Source organism: Anopheles maculipalpis, chromosome 2RL, assembly GCF_943734695.1.
Source record: "Anopheles maculipalpis chromosome 2RL, idAnoMacuDA_375_x, whole genome shotgun sequence".
NCBI classification, from domain to species: Eukaryota; Metazoa; Arthropoda; class Insecta; order Diptera; family Culicidae; genus Anopheles; species Anopheles maculipalpis.
The window spans coordinates 88,746,795-88,767,912 of record NC_064871.1 but is presented as its reverse complement, the minus strand read 5'-3'; the positions used below and the strand labels follow the sequence as shown (position 1 = coordinate 88,767,912).

At 42.4% G+C, this 21,118-nt stretch overlaps 2 protein-coding genes across 2 annotated transcripts in view; one reads left to right on the top strand and one right to left on the bottom strand.

The window, feature by feature from the left end:
• Positions 1-21,118, bottom strand: part of LOC126568516 (transmembrane protein 222) — a 482,151-nt gene that overhangs the window by 254,657 nt on the left and 206,376 nt on the right. The window lies entirely within an intron of this gene.
• The window catches only part of LOC126567934 (G protein-coupled receptor kinase 1), a 101,992-nt gene that overhangs the window by 34,077 nt on the left and 46,797 nt on the right, over positions 1-21,118 (top strand). Inside the window, exons 2-3 of the mRNA XM_050224304.1 lie at positions 19,662-19,738; positions 20,749-20,822. Of these exons, the coding sequence (XP_050080261.1) occupies positions 19,662-19,738; positions 20,749-20,822 (151 nt within the window). The remainder of the gene's footprint in view (positions 1-19,661; positions 19,739-20,748; positions 20,823-21,118) is intronic.

Here is a 21,118-nt window from a genome sequence, read left to right as displayed (position 1 = left end):
TTTTGTTTGCTTTTGCTGCTCGGTTTTATGCTTGTTGTAGTTACCGAGTCGGTTGTGGTTTCGCCAGCTTAACACAAGGAAACAGAAGGACCAACCGAATGGACAAATTGGTAAGGTGTGTGTGTGTGTATGTGTAAGTTTACGTTTCAAATAAGGCAAACACCCAACGAAACTAGGAAGACTGCTGTATTCGAGATATTCGAGATAAGAGCCCAGTCAATCGAAACAAAAAATCGATAAACCCGCAGAGCAAATGAAAACCCGGAAATGGATTAGTCTTTTCTCCCGGGGCGCTCTGGGAGGACCCTTTTTACCGGTGTGATTGGGGGCGTTACCTTCTTGGACAAGAGGTGATTGTTTCAACCAATGTATACCACTGGTGTGCTATCGATTACGTGAAGCAGCTGATTGGTAGTACAAGAGTGTAGAAGAGTGAACAAAACCAACTAACAGATAAATAAACATGCCTCCTCGAGGAGGGGGGGGGGGGGGGGGGGTGGAAAGGACGAACATTCGATTGGTTCGGTAATGTAATTTATGTTCGACCTCCGAGGGCAGGTTTATGAATTGCTAAAAACAACCACCTTCTATCGATCGGGCCCGAAACACGGTCACAGAGTCATCGTTGAGTGTGGCTCATTGCTTGTGTTTGTGTTTGTTTTTTTTTTTTGTGGTACGGAGGGCTTTTTGGCAGCATTCGGTGGTGATGTTTTTCTGCTGACCGGCAAAAAAGGGGGCCATTAATCATCGAATTGGAATAGTTTGGCTCGGACTCGGTCTCATTGTCCGCGGCCCATGAAAGTCAAATCAGGTAACCGGAGCTGCTATTTTGTGTGATACTTTTGCTCATCAATAATTCATAATTGATGAGTTGAAACGAGATGAAAACTTTGCTGGACTGGTGGAGGGCTGCTGTGCGATCTTGGTGTTTGCGTTAAAATTTAATGAAAAGCCAGTTGTTTGCTGTTGTGTTGTGAGTGGGGAAAATTAATGACAATCTAATAGGATGTAATAGGTAGCTGGAACACAAGAGTTGAAATGAAGATCGAACAAAATGGTAAATGTCAAACAGGAAATGCCATTTGGCTTGGTGGTGTAAATAAGACTAGAATATGAGGTGAGCTAAAAATAGAAACAAATTGAGGCATTCTTAAGTTGAAGTTCTTATTCTTGTCTAGGATGTCAAAGTTACTCACTCGGGTATTGTTGTATCTTCAGAAATTCATCTGATTTTTTTGATTATAGCAGGATTATAGCAAGTCGTAAGCTTCATATTTTAAATAACAAAGACTCTAAACATGGTCGTCAAATCTTCACTGACTTCAAAGCGGCATTACCTCACGATATTATCCTAAAAAAATTGAAAAAACTTGAGCCCTCGGGCGACATTGTCTTGTGGCTTTTACTCATATTTATCAAACCGTGTATATCAAGTCAAACTTGAAAATATTTTTTCGTCATGCTTTATGGCTCACTCTGGCGTACCCCAAGGAATTGTTTTAAGTCCATGTCTATTTATTAACGATTTACGCGAGGTCTTACCTCAAGATTAATTTCTTTGTTATGCTAACGATGTTAAATTGTTCTCTCGGATATCCTCTTACTCTGACTGTTTGTCCCTACAATCCCATCTTGACAACTTCTACATGTGGTGTCAAACAATTTGCTCCTATCTTGGGTTGGACTGCATACTTTCATTCGCTGATCATTTAAATATAATCATAAAATAAGCGAACAAGTGTCTAGGCTTGATTCAGCGCCTAGCATCTTCTTGCGTGCCATTCTTTGCTTCAACAACAGTTATGCTCTGTTCGATTTTAGCCTTTCCTTAACATCTTTCCGTTCTCGCCTCCGTTTTCCAGCTTCCTCATAAGTGTTTCCCTTCCCTATCTACCTCCATGATGACGTGAAGCCCATGAAGACCCAACGTTTAGTCTTAAGAATTTTCAATATTGTTAACGCAATGGCGGACAATTCTTAATAAATAATACAACAACAATCCAAAATCAGGTCAGGATTAAGATCAGATGTCTTCCTCTTGGCTTAACTACATAGTGGAGTAGGTCGAATGACTTGCTAGTCTTATTTGCACCACTACCGGAAAACAGACGATCAGGTGTATAACTTTTGAACTGGCGAAAAACTCACCACTTTGAAGATACTTGATATTGTTTCAATCTTTGTGAGTGCTACTGATCTCTCCCAGGATTCTAGTCCCACAATCTGAGAGTTGCTTTAAGCTATCAGTGACAACAAAACAACAACTTCAAAGACCGGTTTCCAATGTCAATTGAAATTGTTTTCTGTTAACTCAGGTTTTCATTTCGAATTCGTCTGTTCGGGTAGAAAGAGAAAAAAAAGGAAAACACCACAACTTACAATTTGTGGTCTTGTTATTTGAGCCGTTTGTTAGCTCGCTTCGGAATGTGAAGAGTTGGTAAAAGCGAGCAAAACCTTAAGTATTTCAGAAATTAAAGCACTGCCTCAACAGCCAAATGAAATCGGAACTCGCAAAGCTAAACAATGCGACCAAACAAACATGAAACGAAAAAGTAGATGAAACACACTCGATCTAGACGTACGATACCTTTCCTTTTTGGACAGCTATTATGTTCTCCATGTCAAACGGCCGTCGAATCTGTATCGTCTAACAATTTCTTTCCAATTTTCTTTCTCTTTGCTAGGTAAGTCCTTAAACAACGCAAAAAAACGCCTACCGGTGAAGAAGATGCACAGTGCTACGTGATGATCGAGCTCTTGGACGGTGCGCAATTTCATCGATTTACACATTTGTATGATAACAACAGGAAGAAGTGAATGTGAAGAGATATTCTTATCGCCAATGACACTAACGCATCATGAGATTTACCACAAATTCATTCTCATTCTCATAAAAAACAACCCATCACCACGACCAATACCTACCTATCGTGAAGATGAGCCACTTTCGAGTGAATTGGTTCTACCGCCAGTGCGTTGTTTTGTTATTCTACAAAATCAAACACCATCAAATTGATTTGGATGAAATTGAACGACGTCGGATAGATGTCGTTCTTAAGTTCTTTCAGTCTAGCTGAGGCTGTCTGGCCTAGCTGGCAGTCTCTATCCCTCTCTTGCACTCCTTCTCTCTAAACACTCACTAATCCAATACGACGTCAAAATGATCTGACACAGTGATCGGAGCGTTCGTGCCGGTCGGATAGAAGACCGTGCCATCGGATAGAAGAAAGAAAAAACGGCTTTTTCGTAGGACATGAAAACCCATATACATTTTCCCGCACATCGCAAAGGCTTCGTATCGCACGAGGTGTGAGAGGGCCTGATTTTGGTTCGTCACGCCCCGCTCCTCTTCTGTTTGATCAGATCAGTGCTTGGGTTGTGCGTGCCTTTTCGACATCCTTTGGCTGGGCTTGTCTCGCTTGTGCCCCGTCGGCGTCTGTCTGCTATGTCTTACGGCAAGACTTTGCTCATATCTTGACAATTTCGCAGCAAATTATCCACCTTAATTTTGACGTGTTTCGGTATCGGATTACAAACGGTACCGGCGATGGCTTCGGTGTCGTTTGCAGGTGGTCGATTCGAACGGGAATACATGCCATATTGTGTGTGACCATGAAACGTGTTTCCGTTCGTGCGTTTGAAACCACCATCTGTGCTACCAGTGATAGGGCCGGGAATCAGTGGTTGGTTGACTTTTTTTTTTCCTCTATCGGCACTCGTCCATCAGTAACATCAGCAGCCCCTCCGGCATTCGTTTCGATACACCTGCCAAACAGTAGATGGCACGTGACGATCATATTAAATTCTTGTCGCTCGTGCATGTGCGACTAAATTGGCCACGGTCGTAACAAACAGGGAAGAGCAAGAGAGAGAGAAAAAAACAGGATAAGTTTGTACTTTAAATTTATTTAATATAATTTGACCTACTATTTTAGTTTGATAGTAAGATTCCCAAAACTATAAATTAAAGCTATGAAATAGTTGCTCAAAGTTGTATTTTAAGTATCCGTTGAGCCAGTTGTTTTGTGTCTCAAATAGCGTATTATAAGTTTTTGTTCCTTTCATGGCTGTTTGTTCATGAGAGATGCAATTTTTAATTCTGTTTTTATGTTCAACCTCAACAAAAAGTACTTTTCTACCTCTGTTGATGATACTGACAATCACATTTTCGTGGTGACACTGCACATGGATGCAGTTAGCAACATCTTTATCCGATAAAAATAATTTCAGATGAATAATTTCTCACGAGACGTGTGACCACTTGCCTTTAATCGCTTGTTTTTCTCGTGGCTTCTGTTGTGTTGTATAAATCTTCACAGAATTAGAATGAATTAAATAAAAGGACCCACGAAAAAATCCGTATCTTCGTCAAGAACGTGACTAGAATGTGAATTATATAGAAATATTAACAAAAAACCCGTAAGGTACACATAGCTCGAGCGGGAAACAAATAGAAAAGGGGAGATGAAATCATCCGCTGACGTTCATCAATATTGAGAAGAAGCGTTTTATACACCTGCAAAGAAAAAAAAGTATGTCCTGAAGTGACAAAGTTAGCCAGATTGAAAAATTATAACGCGTGGAAAGCGTCCCTTCAAGCTAGCGTAAAATGGCTACAATAAATAGACACGACGTGGATGAAATCTCGAACACAAAACCAGTTATACCAAGCACAGTACCCAGAGTAAGTAAGTTGCAAAACTTGAAAAGTTAAGTTTGCAGAAAGGAACGGCGGAGAGTAGTATGAAAAAAAAAACGAAACTTTCGACCCAACAAAACATCCAACGGTCGATTTAAGTTGCAACGACTTAGGACCGTTCCAGGAATCGCAAAAAAACCCTAAAAAGAAAACTCTTGAAGTCAAGGTCGTTGTTGGGCTCTTAACGTTGGGTTACTTTTTTACCCTCCCGCACCAGTGACAGTAAGGATTAAATGGTTGACGAGGGTTTGTTGTATGAGCTGGTAAACCTGGTTGCCAGCAGTCTATTCTTGATTCAAAATTGATTTTTTTTATATTTTCATTTCCATACTGCATTTTATTGCCTTTTAATATTAACTCTTGTCACGAATTCACTTCCTTAAGACGATATCAAACTGTCATACAGTAATGGCAGTTACAATAGTTGTCAATTCCCGCCTATCAATTGCATCCGACTGTCGAACGTCATCCGTGCCGATGGGGCGAACTATGGTGAGCACACATTGCTATGAAGCGTATCACGTTCGCGTTCAATAATTTTGTGTCGCGTTTCTATGCCTGCCACCGGAAGATTGCAGGAACCGTTTTCACATTTTGCGACATGCATCCACCGGGCGCGTAGCCGAGAGCCCGGGCTCTCGTTATCGAAAGCTGTCAGAGCCTAGCGTAATGCACTCTAGGATTGGCAAGAAATTGATATGCAAAAGGCATTCGCCTGGCGCTAGTCGAGCACACACACAAGCACATGGGTATCATTGTCTGAAGACGACTCTTCACGGGAGCTCATTAGAAGGTTTCGTGACAGAAATTCCACAAACCGAGCACCGGTTCCTTACATACGCTTGGAGAGCTTTACTCTGCCGCAGGCGCAAGCAAGAAAACAGTCAAGTTGATGAAGTTTTTTCAAAGAGTAACCTTATTTAGTATGCATGCTTTGGGAGGTTGCGATAGAAGGCTTCCCAATTCTTGGAGGAATTTAATTCTCACAAAACTTGCGATAATTCTGCGAAAACTTTTTGCCAAAATTACTAATAGGAATTATAATTCCGCTAACGAAGTAGCGTACGAGCATCAGTGTGATGCCACCGAACTGAAGTTTCGGATACCTTTTGGGAGGCTCAAAATTATCGGAGAAAAGCCTGTGACTTGGGATTGACCAACTTGATTGAAATTTGGCAGTAAAGATTGACATGAATTAGCAGGTCGTTAAGTCATGAAGAAGGCTTAATTTCTCTGGTGTCCTGGTCATGTCATGAAAATGGCACCGGACGATATAGCCCGCGAAGCCACCCATGTACAATGAGAGGTTTCGAATACTTATGCAGCAGGCTGATATCGTGAAACGGTTGGTAACGCTTGATAGTTTGGCCGATCGATCACGGTCAGCGAATTCTTAATATAGTTATCGCCAATCGCCAACTCAACCTTACACTGTCATTAATTTTCCCAGACTTGTCGCCCTAGTTCTTGCCGGGAGTCGATTGTTTTCAAATGTTGAAGCCGTCAGTGAAAAGAATAATTATCACTACTAAATACTTCTTCTTCGTGGCTTAACGACCTTCTATTCTAGGTCACGCCAGATATCAAATGACTTTTGAGACCTATTACCTAAACCTCACGTAGTTGGAGTCTATCCTCACTACGGGAGAATGGTTCATATAGGATTTAAACCTATAAACTCTGCACGCTGCCTTTGGATACTTAAAGGTGCTCAGAACAAATCGATGTCTTGACATTTCATGAGAGAACTTGAAGCACTAAAACTTGGATTAAAAATTTAAACGATAAATGGTTCTGCAAATGTTTTCTACTAGTGAGAAAATTGTCAAAATTTTCCAAAGTAATGATTCCAACAGCTAATGTTGCATACATCACGGGAAAACAAAATGTCAGCCCTTCAGACCGAATCCTTCATCCATTCCACCATCTTTATTCATGAGCGTTTTACTATCATCCACAAAAAAAAAGTTTCATATAATGGGAAATTTTTCTCTAGACTGGTTCAAGCTTTCCGCATGTTTTTTTTTTCCTTTATCCCATCAAGCATCAAAATCAGCCAAACCATAATGCGCTCCTTGGGAAATGTTTCCCACGCTTCCGGTTGAGGTCCATTTTCCGGTTTTTGGAGTTTTCTGGAGAAGCATTCGCTTTGTGGCTGCTCCATTTCATTCCGACTCATCCTATCACGCCACGGTGTAAAGAGCGTGAGAAATCGCCCGGCATGTGGTTAGAGGGAAGAATAAGCAACGAAAAAAAGCGAACAGTTAAGCGACGGATTCGTCGTTAAAATACCGGAAGTACATTTCTACAGTTCGGTGTCCATTTTCTGTTCTGAGATCTGGGCCAACGAATGGAATTGCAAGAAATATAAGAAAGAAAACAAACTCTTCTAGAATGTATTTTATCGTAAAAGTGACAGAAACGTAAGGAAAGCTCACCGGAAGAAGGGTGATCTTCTTTACCAATGCCACATCGAGCCTTTTACCTTCTGTTGTCTCTTGGTATTTCTTTTGAATTATTTCATGCCTTGGCCCTAGTGGCTATGCTTTTCTCTTTCGTCTTTTTTTTCCATTTGCGGGACAGGACCTTCCGGTGCAGAAAAAAGATACACTATCGTCAATTTTCAGAAAAGTAAAACGAAAATCTCCATTTATCAGGTGCTTTTGGGCTCGTTTGCCTCGTTTTGTCCGCAACGTACCAAACCACGAGGAACAACCGGACGAAGGTGCCTCTGCGGGTGTGGAGACGCCTATAGCGATACCCGTTGGGTATTTCTTTCAAGGCATGTCACGAAACCTTTTTCCCCAGTTCCCCGGGAGATCCATTCATTTTCCCGCGAAAAAATCGACCATAAAAGGTCGACCACTGCACTACTGTTTCGCTCGGGGAAGAAAGTACGGAATAATGCACGACCAAAAAGCTTTCCCGATCCTATTTTCCTGCTTTCGACCCCGGTCGGCAATTGTCGTGGCACAGTGAAAAGAGGGGAATCAATAAGAAGCCCGGCCACGAACGAACGAGGAACTGGTGCCGGTGAACTATTCTATCTTTTCCTTACTGTACTATCACTTAACTTACGTCTCGTTAGTGGTACAATCCGTGGCGGAGTCCCTTGCCTTACCGTAGGGTGGTACATCGACATTTTTGCTGTTCACTTTTTTCTCTTAAAGTAAGCTTTAGTTTTGATGAGTGAAACTGTGCGCGAGAGTTGAATAAAATATGATGCCAGCCTAACCGGGACCACCTGATGGTTGGTGTGTGGGCGGGGTGAGGAAATTTGGGATGCCCAAAATGGATGCAGTATCCGGTTCGCTTCATAGTTTTCCGGTGTGCCAACCAGGCGCCAAAGGGAGACAGATAGCGGCCCATTAGTGATGGATGAGCTGGGAGAGTTCTGCTTTTTTCCATTTACTTTTCGTTGGTTCCCTGTTCTTGGTTGGACACGGTGAATGATTATCGTAGTTCTGGTTGGGTGCTTAGTGTCCTGCCATGCGCTAGTTTCCGGGCTAGTACTGTGAAAGTGATACCGGGATGCATTTTCACTGGAGCTGGGGCATTGTGTACACGCTTAAGTGATGCGGTTTGGATTTAATTTTTGCCGATTTTAGGCTGGTAAAGCTTGTTTGTGATAGTACAGCGCTGCTTGTTGAAGCATTCGATTCGAATTATTATGAAGGATTTAGCTAAAGTGCTGTTAAAGCTCCCCTGCTAGTTTTTCAACCACTTTTGGCAGTACTTTAGTCTACTTTTGTAGGCACTTTGGTACATAATATAACTAATAAGCTTATAAATTTAAGCAGATGAGTAGCTGCCTCCAAATTTAAAGTAAGATTTTACTTCAGTCAAAATTTTTTTCTTCTTCGTGACTTAACGTCCTTCCAGGTCACACTGGCCATCAAATGCATGCTAGACTTCCTGATAGTCAATCCTCAACTATGGTGCAACTGTCCGGATGAGATTTGAACCCTAGGTCCTACCGTTTAAAGACGGGCATCGAACTGCTCTGATCGCATCAAACAGTGTTTATTTTAAACCGGTTGGGCTGTTGGAACATTTGTTGAGCCCAACTCAAGACACTTTGTTGAGTCTGAAAATGAGCCTACTTCGGAAAAGTCGTAGCGAGTAGCAGTCCTTCCTAGTAAAGAGAGACTTCGCAACTCACCTATATTAGGCCTCATTGTCAAACCCAAATGGAAATGGTCCGATGGTAGACTCTAACCAAACGGAAAACTGATTTATCTTTCATGCGAGGTAAGGTGTCGTCGCCCTACCGCATGGCCAATGCATCATGCATTTGCTTACAGTTTCGTGAAGCTCCTCGTTTGCAGAATCGGGAATTTCAGCCAAAACCAATCGGCCGTAATCCGCCGCCGACCGTGGTTTGTCCGCTTCACCGAAGATCAGCAAACAGTGAGCTTGGGGAAGACCATGTTTTTGATACTAAATTACATGAATGCGTGCGTTCGGAAGCCCAAGCACCTTCGCTAAAAGGTCCTCCAGGATTGCCTTAAGTCTCAGTTGAGAAACACGTGAAGTGAGATCTGGTCCATCGAAAGCTACCTGCCGTGATAATAAAGACTCGATCGCCACTGGCCACTTTGCGTTGCACGTTACTGTAATGAAGAGATCAGGCATAACATGCCTTCCTGCTTGCTCAAATGTTTGGCCTTGTTCAGGTGCTCCATTTTGCCAATGCTGATCGGCTGTACAGGTAAAGTCCATAATGTCATCGTATACATCAACACGCAGTTGTGCTTGATGGTTTTGTTGAAATTTTTAGGCGCTGCTCCTCGATTTTGCAACTCTGATCAACGCAGTACTGCTGCGTGTCATAAGTCGTCCGGAACAATGGATCAATGCATTTTCGCCTCTTCTTGTGCATGATCTGAGTCAAAGCCATTCTCACGAACCTTGGCTTTGGCTCCATCATCACCTGGTGCTGATATCTTCCGTGCGCGTTCACCTCGCGATGTATTTAAGATGCCGCACGTCCATCCTACTTCTGCCTACGAATTCAGAAGAGGATATTGGAATGTATTGTAAAACTGATGCGACTCGTAAACATGGCTGAGGATTCCGGTGGTACGGTTCTGCAGGACATCATATCACGCGGCTGTCCTTGTCCTTGACAAATTTTCCATTGCCATCATCGTCAATTGGACGATCTGTCATCGTCTTTTAAACGTCTGATTTAGTCAAACGCAAAGTCATAATACCAAAGTGACAACTATGTGTCATTTAAGAAGACTTTTGTTATTCAGGCTTATTATCTAGGCTTCTACAGAATATGAGTGTACTTGAAATAAGTTTTATAATATAAATGATTCATTCTTTATCCCAGATAACTTCAAGTCATTTTTTCGAGACTCTCAATGTACTATTCCGAACTGTTGCTCAACTGTTCACAAGTAAAATGTCAACAGTAGCTGGAAAATGGGGTAGTAATGCGCGGTATAAAAGCTCTCTGATAAGTATTCGGACATTGAAAACTGCATTTTATTTCCCTCATTGTTGAATGGTAGTATTATCTTGAACGACTATACATTTCCAGCCAAAAAAATCCTTTTCTCCGGCAAAATGTCGATCTCGCTGCGGTAGATTAGCAACCGGACAGAAAAAAAGATGATAGCATTATCTGTGATATTTGATTGCTAGGTAGACAAGTTTATTGCAAAGAGCGGATGCTAAATTGTACCCATCAGCTCATCTGCCCCATTCTTCCCGATCCGCTGAAGCTGACGCAGAACATGTGCATCTACAACGCAGACCCACCTTAAAACTCCGAACCACCGTAGCAATGGCTGCAGTTACGAAATGTAGTTTTTACAGCTCTAACGAACCAGTAATAGTCGAGTGAGAGGCAAGATCTGTAGCTAGCACGGATTGTTCTCTCCACCGGTTGGATTGTTATGCTTTGTCGAAGTCGAAAGCCAGCGCTCCTTTGCTTCTTTATCCTACCGAACCACGGTGAAGCGGGCAAAGAAATTATGGTCTTCAATTCTCAACTGAATTGCGGCGCTGCAACGGAGCTCCTCGCGCCTGACGATCCCACTTGCGTGCTCTCCACCCAGCCAAGTCAGCCGGAAGCCATTTGGCATCGGGATGTAAACATTTCAGTTCGTTCGCCCAGGGGCCTGGGAGTGTGGGCGAGAACCGTCCGTCCGTGTCGTCGTCGTCTGGTGGGTTGCGGGTTGGTTCCGGATCCGCGGTTTATGGTTCAACTTCCGCCCGTTCAGTTTTGTTCCAGTTTTTCGCCTCCCGTTCGGTTCAGGATTTGCACAACATAAAACATCATGCACCACCGCACCGGGGGAGGCTGTCTCCGGTCTCCGTCGGTTCGTGGTGTACACATTTTTATGGCATTACCTGGTGCCATTTTTCTTCGGCAACTGTTGGAACAAGCGCACCCACCTAAGGCGTGTGTATGTGTGGTGTGTTGTGTGCATTTCTCTTAAGCTTTCTGTTCTCTGCCCGGCCCCCGTTCGCCCTTCTGGCAAGTGTAATCCCTGAGGAACCGAGGACACACAATAATGATAATTTGCGACGTTTGTACAACGGATTATCGTCCTCGTCGCCCGTTTGTCCGTTTGTTGTAGGTCCTTGGTTCGGAAGGTCCTGTTTTGCTTTTAATGGCATAAAGTTAGGTTGGAAGTTTTCAATGGTGGCGATTGTCGTTCCCTTGTTAACGGTAGCCAGTGTTTAAATGCATGTTTTGTCGAAGCATGTGTCCTGTTTTGCCATCTTTAAATTGCCCAAACCATTTTTGTTTTATAATCGCAGACGAGTAGTAGCGCCGTAGCTTCGGTTTAACGGCAGTTTCGTTATTTAACGTAGCTGAAGGCTTTTAATTGAAAAATAAAAAACCAAGGTCATGCTTACGAAATATTCAATTTGATCATATACCAGATTGGAGTATAAAGTTTAACGCTCATTATTATAGCTACACAGGCTGGAAGTCACTCTGCTACCTTTTTACTCATCGTAACAACTAATTGGACGATCTCTGGACATCTTGATGGTATTCTACGAGCTCCAAAAAATGAACGGTTAGAATTGTTTTGCTTTCCCCATCGTTTTTTTTTTTTTCATCCAAAAACCTTCTCGGCAGACATTTTTGTGTTGTTTACGACAGCTAGAAGCTTCCATTTTGAGCCTGGATAATGAAGGAAACGAGTCTCCGGTGGGCAATTCCTCTTGGCCGTGCCGGCTGTAGACCTTGGGATGCAATCTAGCGGAAATTTTCGCAAGCAGCTAACCGAGGCTCACACCATTACTCGTAATAACATGTGACTCACTTCTCGTCCCACGTTAACCTCAGTTGAAGAACACTCCAACGGTGCACTTTAGCGCGATCCTTTTCCGTCCTTTTCCATGTTTGTTTGTAGCTGTTTTTTTTTCTCATGCTAGACGCAAGACACAGAGATCTGTGTTATTTCCTGAATTCTAGCAAAATTGTAAGGACATCCGACCACGCGGATGCGCAACACTTGCTAGTTGGCGGCGGCGGTGGTGGTGGCAACTGCCCATTTGGCCAGAAATAACAGGCTTCGACCCCATTAGTGGGAAGCGACCGAGATGGCCGCCGTACTAGAAGTGGAGTTTTTTTTTTTGTGTTTGACAAGGTTGTCCCGTGTGCTTCGTTCGTCCTGATCCCAAGATCACTTCAAACTCGGTCCACAGCTCATTATGCAGCAAGATGAACGAATGGGGCTTGGCGCTTCCTTATCGACGCGCGGGTAGAACGAAAATTCAGCCATGAGCATGCAGCAAGCAATTTAGTTCGTTACTTTTCGATTTTAAAATTCAGCAAAAGAAGCTTTGTGTTTGAGCTTTTATGTTACATTTTCTTTGAACGAAAAACAAAACGGCAACAATAGAATATCAAATCCTTTTTGAGGGTGCCACAAAAGCACCGGGACGCTAGGTCAACTGGTGGTGCTAGTCTAATCATATTTTTACGCTACGGTGCACTCATCGTTTGCATCGAATTTTTCCCCATCCATAAGGAGTCCTTTCGCCCTAGCCCGAAAGAACCTATCGCAGCACAAGCGACCGGAGTTAAGTTTGCATTGTTTACGGTTCGTTAGAGTACAGAGAGAAGCGTTGTATTCCTTCCGAATTCGAGCGGATGTGATACCAACACACACGCAAAACGATGAGCAAAAGCAGCAACTTTTGGAAGGATCCGCCACTACACTATGATCCTGTTTCCGGTTTTGGGGAGGATTTTAAGAGGACTGTGGCGGAAGATGTGAAGGACCCTCACGTGTATGTGTGTGTGAAGTCGTGTGTTTTTGTCTCTTTTTTTGCTTTTTACCATCCATTGATTCGCTCGTTACGCTCTTGACAGATTGTTTGCTTAGAGCGTCGCCGTTCGAACAAATCGAGTGGCTCTAGCTACTAGCGTTGTCAAGTGGAGCAAATTATATTATCCCATGCACATCATCGTTAGGCTACAGTTTTCTCTCTTCTTCTTTGTTGTTGATACTGTAAAATACGATTTATATGCTTTTTTTCGTCTTTATGGATTGGATGTGACATGGATTGGTTGGGAAGTTTCCTGTTTGTTTGTTCTTATTGTGCCACACTGATGGATTTGGTTTTTGAATAGGTAGAATACGGTAATTTTTAAAAGGATTTTCACCAACTCATCCCATTCAAGGTTTGACGGGATTTGGAATTAAAAATGGCGATAGAGGGCGCTAATGGTGGGACTCTTACTAAGTAAAACTCACTAAAGTAACAGAAAGAGAAGCAGCTAAGCATCAGTAGAGAGGTCTGGCTGTTTTATGATAAGAAATTGACAGCGATGGCAGCATTGATAGAACGCTTTTTGTCTAACGTGTGCCTTGAGAGGAATATGGCAAATTGGGGATTTAATTTTCCTTAGCTGTTACTTTAAAATGTGAAATATTACTGCAATGTATCTTTGAAGTTTTAATGCTCCCATTTTTGAATATGCTTAAGCCATTTATGAGATTGGCTAACATTAGAAGGGCCATGATTAAGAAAGTACCTTTTCGACTGGACCAGTCAAAATTACTGGTCATTTTTTAGAACGAATATCTCGAGTTGTACACACAAACACTGTAAAAAGATCGAACCCACTCCTGCCAAATTGTGTTTCATTTTTCTACAGCCGCAACTGTCAGATCTTTCGTGAAGAAGTCCACTACGGTACAATAAATTCTCAACATGCTGCTGACATGGCATGCAATTCGTTTCCAGGAAACTCTGTCTGTCGAATGCAGCTTCCCATCCACGGCTGCATTCGATCTCCGACAGGTTCGACTACACCTGATCCATCCAGCGAGCGAGTGAGCTGTGCTCCTCTACACCTTCTTGGTGGAGCATGAGTTCAGAATTCCCACCACGTGCCCCAACAATCGTGAGGATATTTTCAGCGCCAAACAGTTCAACAGCTAGCTCATGGTTCATTCACTTTCTCCACACGCCCTGCTCGCGTACTCCGCCAAAGATAGTTGGGAACCTTGACTGTTCTAAAATGGCTTATGTTTTTGCATCCTCTATCTGCATAGTACAGAGACTCGTCCCCGTAGTGTGCGATTCATCGTGCATTTTGTGTGTTGTTGTTGTCTTCAAAAGGCGTTGATCCTTACCCTTATCAGTGCGGTATTGCTACACCGACAGCAGAAGCTGATGATGGTTTAGAACAACTGATGGAATACTTGCGTTAGCCTAAACTCTTGGTAATCAAACTGCATCACTTTCTTGCTGGTAGTTCCTTTTCTGCGTAATATCTTTTCATCGAATGACTTATTAGACGCTCTTTAAAGTTATTATTACCGCTAGCGAAATGAATTTTGATCGACACCCTCCAGCTGAAAATCTGTCAAAATATTATAAAAAGCATGCTTTTCTGTGGTAAATGTAGTTTTCTGTGGTAAATACTTAATTTATAATGAAACCTCGTAGGCAGATTTCAGTAGAAAAAAATATCTTCAATTGTTGCTATTTTAATTTTTCTACCTCTACAATTGCCTGCTTTGAGCAAGTATAAATCTTTCTCCAATCCTTCAAGAAAGACAAATTTCTTTCCCCAAGCATTTTTTTTTCTTTCTTTCGGCAAAGCCGAAAAGGTCGAACCACACCTGCTTAAAGGCGGCTTAATCTTCATCTGACGTGGTTTGCCATTAATCAATTATTATCTGTCGGAATTATCTTTTCCACCGATAGACAAGTTTCGCTTGCCGTGCACAAATGCTCTTGCTAATCGTTGCTTGAAGCCAACCGCGAACTCCATGCACACACACACATAAAGGCACAAAGACCTAATCAGGTTGTGTGTTGGAGTCGAAAATTAGCAAAAACCGAACCGACCGACAAGATTGAGATCATTTTCTCGTCTCGCCGGTGAGAAGGCGTAGGTTTCGTTTTGCGTCCCCAACCACGCGTTACCACTTTCTTTCCGACCAAGCCACGCGCAAAGGGCGTTGGCGGGTTGCAACCTTCCTTCACCGACGTCCCACACAATCGCACTGAAGTTGTGCTACCAAGTGAAAGACGCTGCCAATTGCGTGTCTTTGCATTTAATTTGACACCAATTTGACGAACGGATCAGTTCGGTGACTTTCATCCAATGTTTTTGTTTGCATGTACTTGGGTTGCACAAGTGATTTGTTTTGAATTGACAATGTGATGTGAATTTGAGGCTCTTTTCTGTGTATATTAGTAGTCTTCAATTCGTTGGTTTGGTGTTGCAATGAAATATGCAGCTTGTTTTCGTGGAAGTAAATATGATATTTAAATTTTATATGCTTTTTTCGGTTGTTGATGTACTTTTAAATTATCTTAAAATTAATCTACCATATTTATACAACCCAAATTTAAATTGAAACGTGATCATCTTATTTTCCTAGCAACAGGAACATCTCTTTATTAGGATGTTATTTACTTCCTAATTAGAGCCGGGCCAGTGGTGTGACAGTGGCGCCGGTCTTCACACGGCAGAAGCAGGATTCAAATCCCACCCAGACCGATCCCTCGAAAAATGCTCGAAACTCGATGTTATCGGACAAAAATTTAAGATCTTTCTGTGTTTCTCCCATCTACCAGCACACCGGAGCGCTTCGACGATTAATGAGGCTAACATGGTTTGACCTTAACCCACACAAAAGACGGCCGGTGAAAGTTTCTTTGCGGATTTTTTGTGCTTATGTTGTCGGCTGTCGGACAAACAGCTTATGGCGGCGTAGAGTTGTTTTCTGTGTACGATGATTCATGATGGAGAGAATGAAGCAACAAAAAAAAAAAAAAAAACCGGCATGTCCCATCCGTAACCAGTTTGTTTTACGAGTTTTTGCTTTGTTCGGTTGGTTGGTTTGCTGTGACTGGATCTCAAGTGTCTCCTTCAGCTCGAGTCGGTGGTTGTAGCAGCCTGGTTGAAAGCTTGTTTGATATTAAAACCTCCAGCCATTTAAAAAACCTTACTGCAATGCCGAAATGTGCACATACTTCCCACACGCGTATCGAGTTCGAACTTTGAGCATGCTGAGTTGAGGTGTGTGTGTGTGTGTGTGTCTTTAGGTCTTTTGCTTGTTCTGTTCTGTGGAATGTCAAATGGTACGAAGTGCTAAATTGAATCAATCCCCCTGTCCCGATCAACCGGGTGTCATTTACGTGTCATCAACCTTTTTGCGGTTCCATATGATGGTTAACATTTTTCAACACGTTCCACCCGAACGCAAATTAATCATATTCAATCACAATTGATGTTTGATCACAATCGCCGAGATGGAGATTTTTTTTTTTTTTTTTGGGAGGGAGGTCATCATGGGCATACCAACAACAACTCCTTTCTGTTTAAGGGTGTATTCGTTGCGGTCCGGGTCGTTGCTCTAATCGATGGGGATGGTAGTCTGAAATGATGTTAAGCAAGCTTGTCGTTTTTTGTCGTTGCTGCTTTGTTTGGACACCCCCGACAATAAAATATAGGTCAGTCTGTTATGCTTCCGGACTCTGACTTCTGGTCCATAGCCGAGGGTGCTGTAATTTCTTGGTTGGTTGACTTCATTTCCTGATTATTACTTGTCGAGACATCCGGCTTTGTCCTACTTTTTTTTTTTTTTGAGGTTGTGTGTACTGTTGCCAAAAATACCAAATGTCATGTGAATTGATAAATGTTATGCTTTCATGGAGATGAACCGTCCTGTCGTTGTGGATGTTGGACATACTTTTGGTTCACCACAAAATGAAATAAATCAAATTGATTAATTTATCATCGTGCTGCAATGGTGTGTTTGGGCTGTATCTTTTGCATCGCATGGGAGAATGGTTTTTTAGAGCATAAAGTTGATGGATTGCGGAGTAATTGTTTAATTAATATGATGGGAGTTCAAATAGGATGGCCCGGTGGTAAGGCTCAAACGGCGCCGGTCTTCACTCGGCAGGACCAGAGTTCCTGCCCGGATTTTAATCCTCGTTCTACTATGGGTATCCTCTAATTACTGAAGTCCTTAACAGCCTTGCAATTTTCTAAACCTGGTTCTTAGGTTTTAAAACATTTCTGTGGAGTTTTTGGTCCAAATCAGAAGTGTAACCGGGGCCGAGTGCTTGTCTCGTCGCGATCGGGTGGAGTGTTTCGGATGAAAGATTTAGGCGGATGGCAATTAGCCGGGACCGAATTCTAGCCTCATCGAAGATTGTTTTCAAATTGACCATGAGTGTATTCTAATTATTCGTTCTTATGTACCTAAAAATTGCTTACAATTACTTCGTTTTTTAATTGTGCGTACGATTTTATTCGATTATAAATCGATGTTGCTGGTCAGCACATAAGGCCCATGACGACCCATCTTGGGCGCTGCCAGTGTCAGCATCTGAGGACTCTGAGCCAGAGTCATCTGAGTCTGAGTACAATACTCAACAAAACAATCGAGGATTGCCCAAGACAGTCTCGGACGAAACTGTAAAGGAGTTAACTTAATTTTTCCTCATTTATAGGACGAAAAGTTGGACTTTATTCCTCAAAGCAGTAATCCAAACATTCCTTTCTTTAACGAGTTTTGCAGCATAGCGAAAGCTGCAAATATGCTTTGCTGTTCATCATCGGATAGATTTATCACGTGCACAGGATAATTAAGTTCTTACCACAGCCGGACAGGATCGGCATTAAACAGTAATTTATGGCACAATAGCATTACGATTAGTATGGCAATGTTTGACGATTAATCAGGCGGACAGAAAACCTGAAACCTCCCCCTCCCCCTCCCCGTTTTGAGTTACGCCGCCTGGGAAAAAGGAGTCGCCGATGAAGTGTTTCTGATCCCAACATTGTACCCGACAATCGAAGTTAAGATCGGTACAAGCTGGTAGATAAGGTGTGATGCCCCGACGTGCTCCCACCAATATCTCATTGGGGCGCTCACTGGAAGCGCCGTCACACCGAGAGTTGGGAGTAAAAATGATCGGGTTGAAAAATTAATCACCGATTGTGTTTTGTGTTCGGAAAGTTCACACAACGCAAGGCACAAATATAACACCCCATCGCGCCCGCTGGGCCTTTTGAGTTATTAATGGAATTTATAATTAACTAAAAGGCTTTGGCTCTAGTTTCTTTCTGTGTGTGTGTGTATGGATGGTTGGTGAAAACGTTGGAAATGTGGCAGCACGGGATAAAGAGAGAGAGAGAGTGTCATCATTCTCGATTCAATAAAACATCCTGTCCCGCTGGAAGAAGTGTTCACCGGGACAAAGCTCGTTGGTGTTTGGGAATCTGGTGTTGGGCATGAAATAGTGAAAATGAAAACTTTTCCCAACCTACAACCCTGGCATAACTAATCGGTAGTTTTATGCACTAGTGAGCGAACGCAAAAACGAAGAACGCGCGTGTGTGCACACTTTCGGGAGCGAGGCCCAACTAAACCTAAAACTAGATTGAGTAATTAATTACCCTCCGGATTGTGTAGCGCGGGTGCGGCCGTCAAATAGATTCTGTCGAGTTTTAGGACACTTCAAATTCTAACCTCAACCGTGTCCCTTCTATCACCACGGGTTAGGAAGCTACAGAATCATCCTGCCCTGCCGAGGAAGCAATTAAGCGATAGTCATCCAAATCACGCGAGAAAAAGAGACACGCTTACCGAAGGAACAGGATGGAAACGAAGGCCAAAATGGGGCGAATGTTTTACTCGAGTTCTTCAAGCATACTTTAGCTAGGGTATGTCCTTGCGCTTAAAACCCAAACCCGACGAACTCTCCTTTGGGAATCCTTTCACGTATCCTGCAACGAAGTCACACTTGTTCGTTTTTCACCTCGGATCGGTCGCACAACTTTTGGCCTGATAGTGGGGTCCAACGATGATGGCATGTCTGGTTGGACGTTTGAGTTTAATTAATTATGAATGGTCTTCATCGCTGTCGCCATCGTCGTAATGGTCCGTCGAGGTGTACTTGTGAAACGATTGGAGCATACTGCTCGACCATCACCACCACCACCTACCAGTCCATACCCAGCCAGGTACCGCAGGATGAGAATTTACAATTCAAAAATCTAGTCCCCAAAACCACCCAAACCCAACGTTAGGGGCACGACTTTGGAAGCGGATTGAGCTGCAACTTTGTGCGCTCAGAGCCACGGGACGCGGGTGAATGGTTCGTAAGATATTCCATAAATATGTAACACCCACTTTTCAGGACAGAGCGCTCTCCCTTCTCTCGTGAAGGGAGATGCGGCATTGATGATCCTCAAACTGCCAAAAACGGAGCCATCTTATCACCATTACCATCCTCATTTTCATCCTTACATGCTCTCTCTCTTTCTCTTTTTGGTACCATTCAACTCAGTTTCGATCAACTCATCCTGAGGAATCCATTATTAGCTAGTTCTGATGGAATAGTTTACCATAGTTCACAACCAGTATGGTTTGATTTGATTAATCTTCTTCCAATTTGATGAATTTTTACTTATGTCTGTCTCTCTCTCCATATCTTTCTCTTTCAGTGTTCGAAGTGTGATGCACAAATATCTGGAGAAGGAAAACGAGGTCAACTTTGATAAAATTTTCAACCAAGTATTAGGTGAGTAATTTCGTCCTAAAAACTGCTTCAAATTACCCTTGCTAGAAACATTTTTTCTCAGTAAAGGTCCATGTACTGTTCGTCCCATAAAAACTCCCTTGCCGTACGTGTAAATGATTTGGAGTTGGTCTAACGTCTCAAGTGTCGAGTGATTCCCTTACACTGGTGGGAAAATGGAAACGATTGATGTCGTTTCAGTTGTCTTTGACTCAAGCATGCAGAGTTATAATCATCAATTCCTCAGTAGATACTAGTTGTGTTTGATTATGTTAAATTTTTGGGAATGGTTGATTTGTCGAGAGTTAAATACGAGTTTTATTGCAGTTTCTAATCATAGGAATACAAATTATATAATATAATTGCTCGCAATACATTTTTAATTGTTAACAGTTGGTTTATTTGCCCATACGGCAGTTATACGTATTTCGATGGCCGATCTTACCTTAGAGGTCGTTAAACCAAGAAACTAATATGAGGAGTGTATAGCGATCGCTGTAATGTACGGAAGTCGACTAGGAGCGTAGTTTTGTGAGATTTCGTTGGATGAACTTCGGGCGGGCCGAAGATCAAGCAGCTGTAGGCCACACCATTACGAGTGCGTGCTCTACGATTGATTGGACTATCGAACAGTAGATCGATTCAGCTGTCCAATGCTTCTGATGACTAAGTGCTCTAACTGGTTGTGGTATTTCACTATTTATTACAGTAAGAAGAGTTAGTATGCTATTTTACTATTCATAGAAGTTCAACTTATCGCTAAGGAGTACTACAAAGTCCCGCAGTATTCTCTTGAGGCACCCGTGAGGTTGTGTCAATGCCTCATTTTCACGCAATACTTTCGATTGCTCAAACAAGAGCGCAACCACCCAATTAGATCATCTGTCACTCGATTCCGGTTTGATAGATAATTAATTCATCTTGATTCTTGAACAAGAATCTTATCTGTTATTTAATGTAATTAATTGGAATATCCATTCGCATTCTAAAACCCATTTATTTTTCCATTCTAGGCTATCTATTATTCAGAGACTTTTGCGACAATGTTTCAGAGGAACCGGTGCCACATTTGAAGTTCTACGAAGAGGTGAGTTTCGCAATGTTTTTAAATGTATTTCAGCTGCGCTTTTACTTAGTACATATTTGGGATCGAATAGGAAAATTAATTTCTACCGAATGCAGGAAAATGCTAATTCTGTATTAAGCTTTATTTATTTCCGGAGCTTTTTCCTGGTGAACGTAGCCTTAAACTACGATTATGGTATTTTATGGTTGCTCATAACAATTCCGGAACTCGTTTTGTAGCGCACCCTTTTTCTCTAAAAGCAAAAGAAGTAGAAACAGTATTAGGTGGTTGTATTTATTGCCTCGGGGGCAATATTA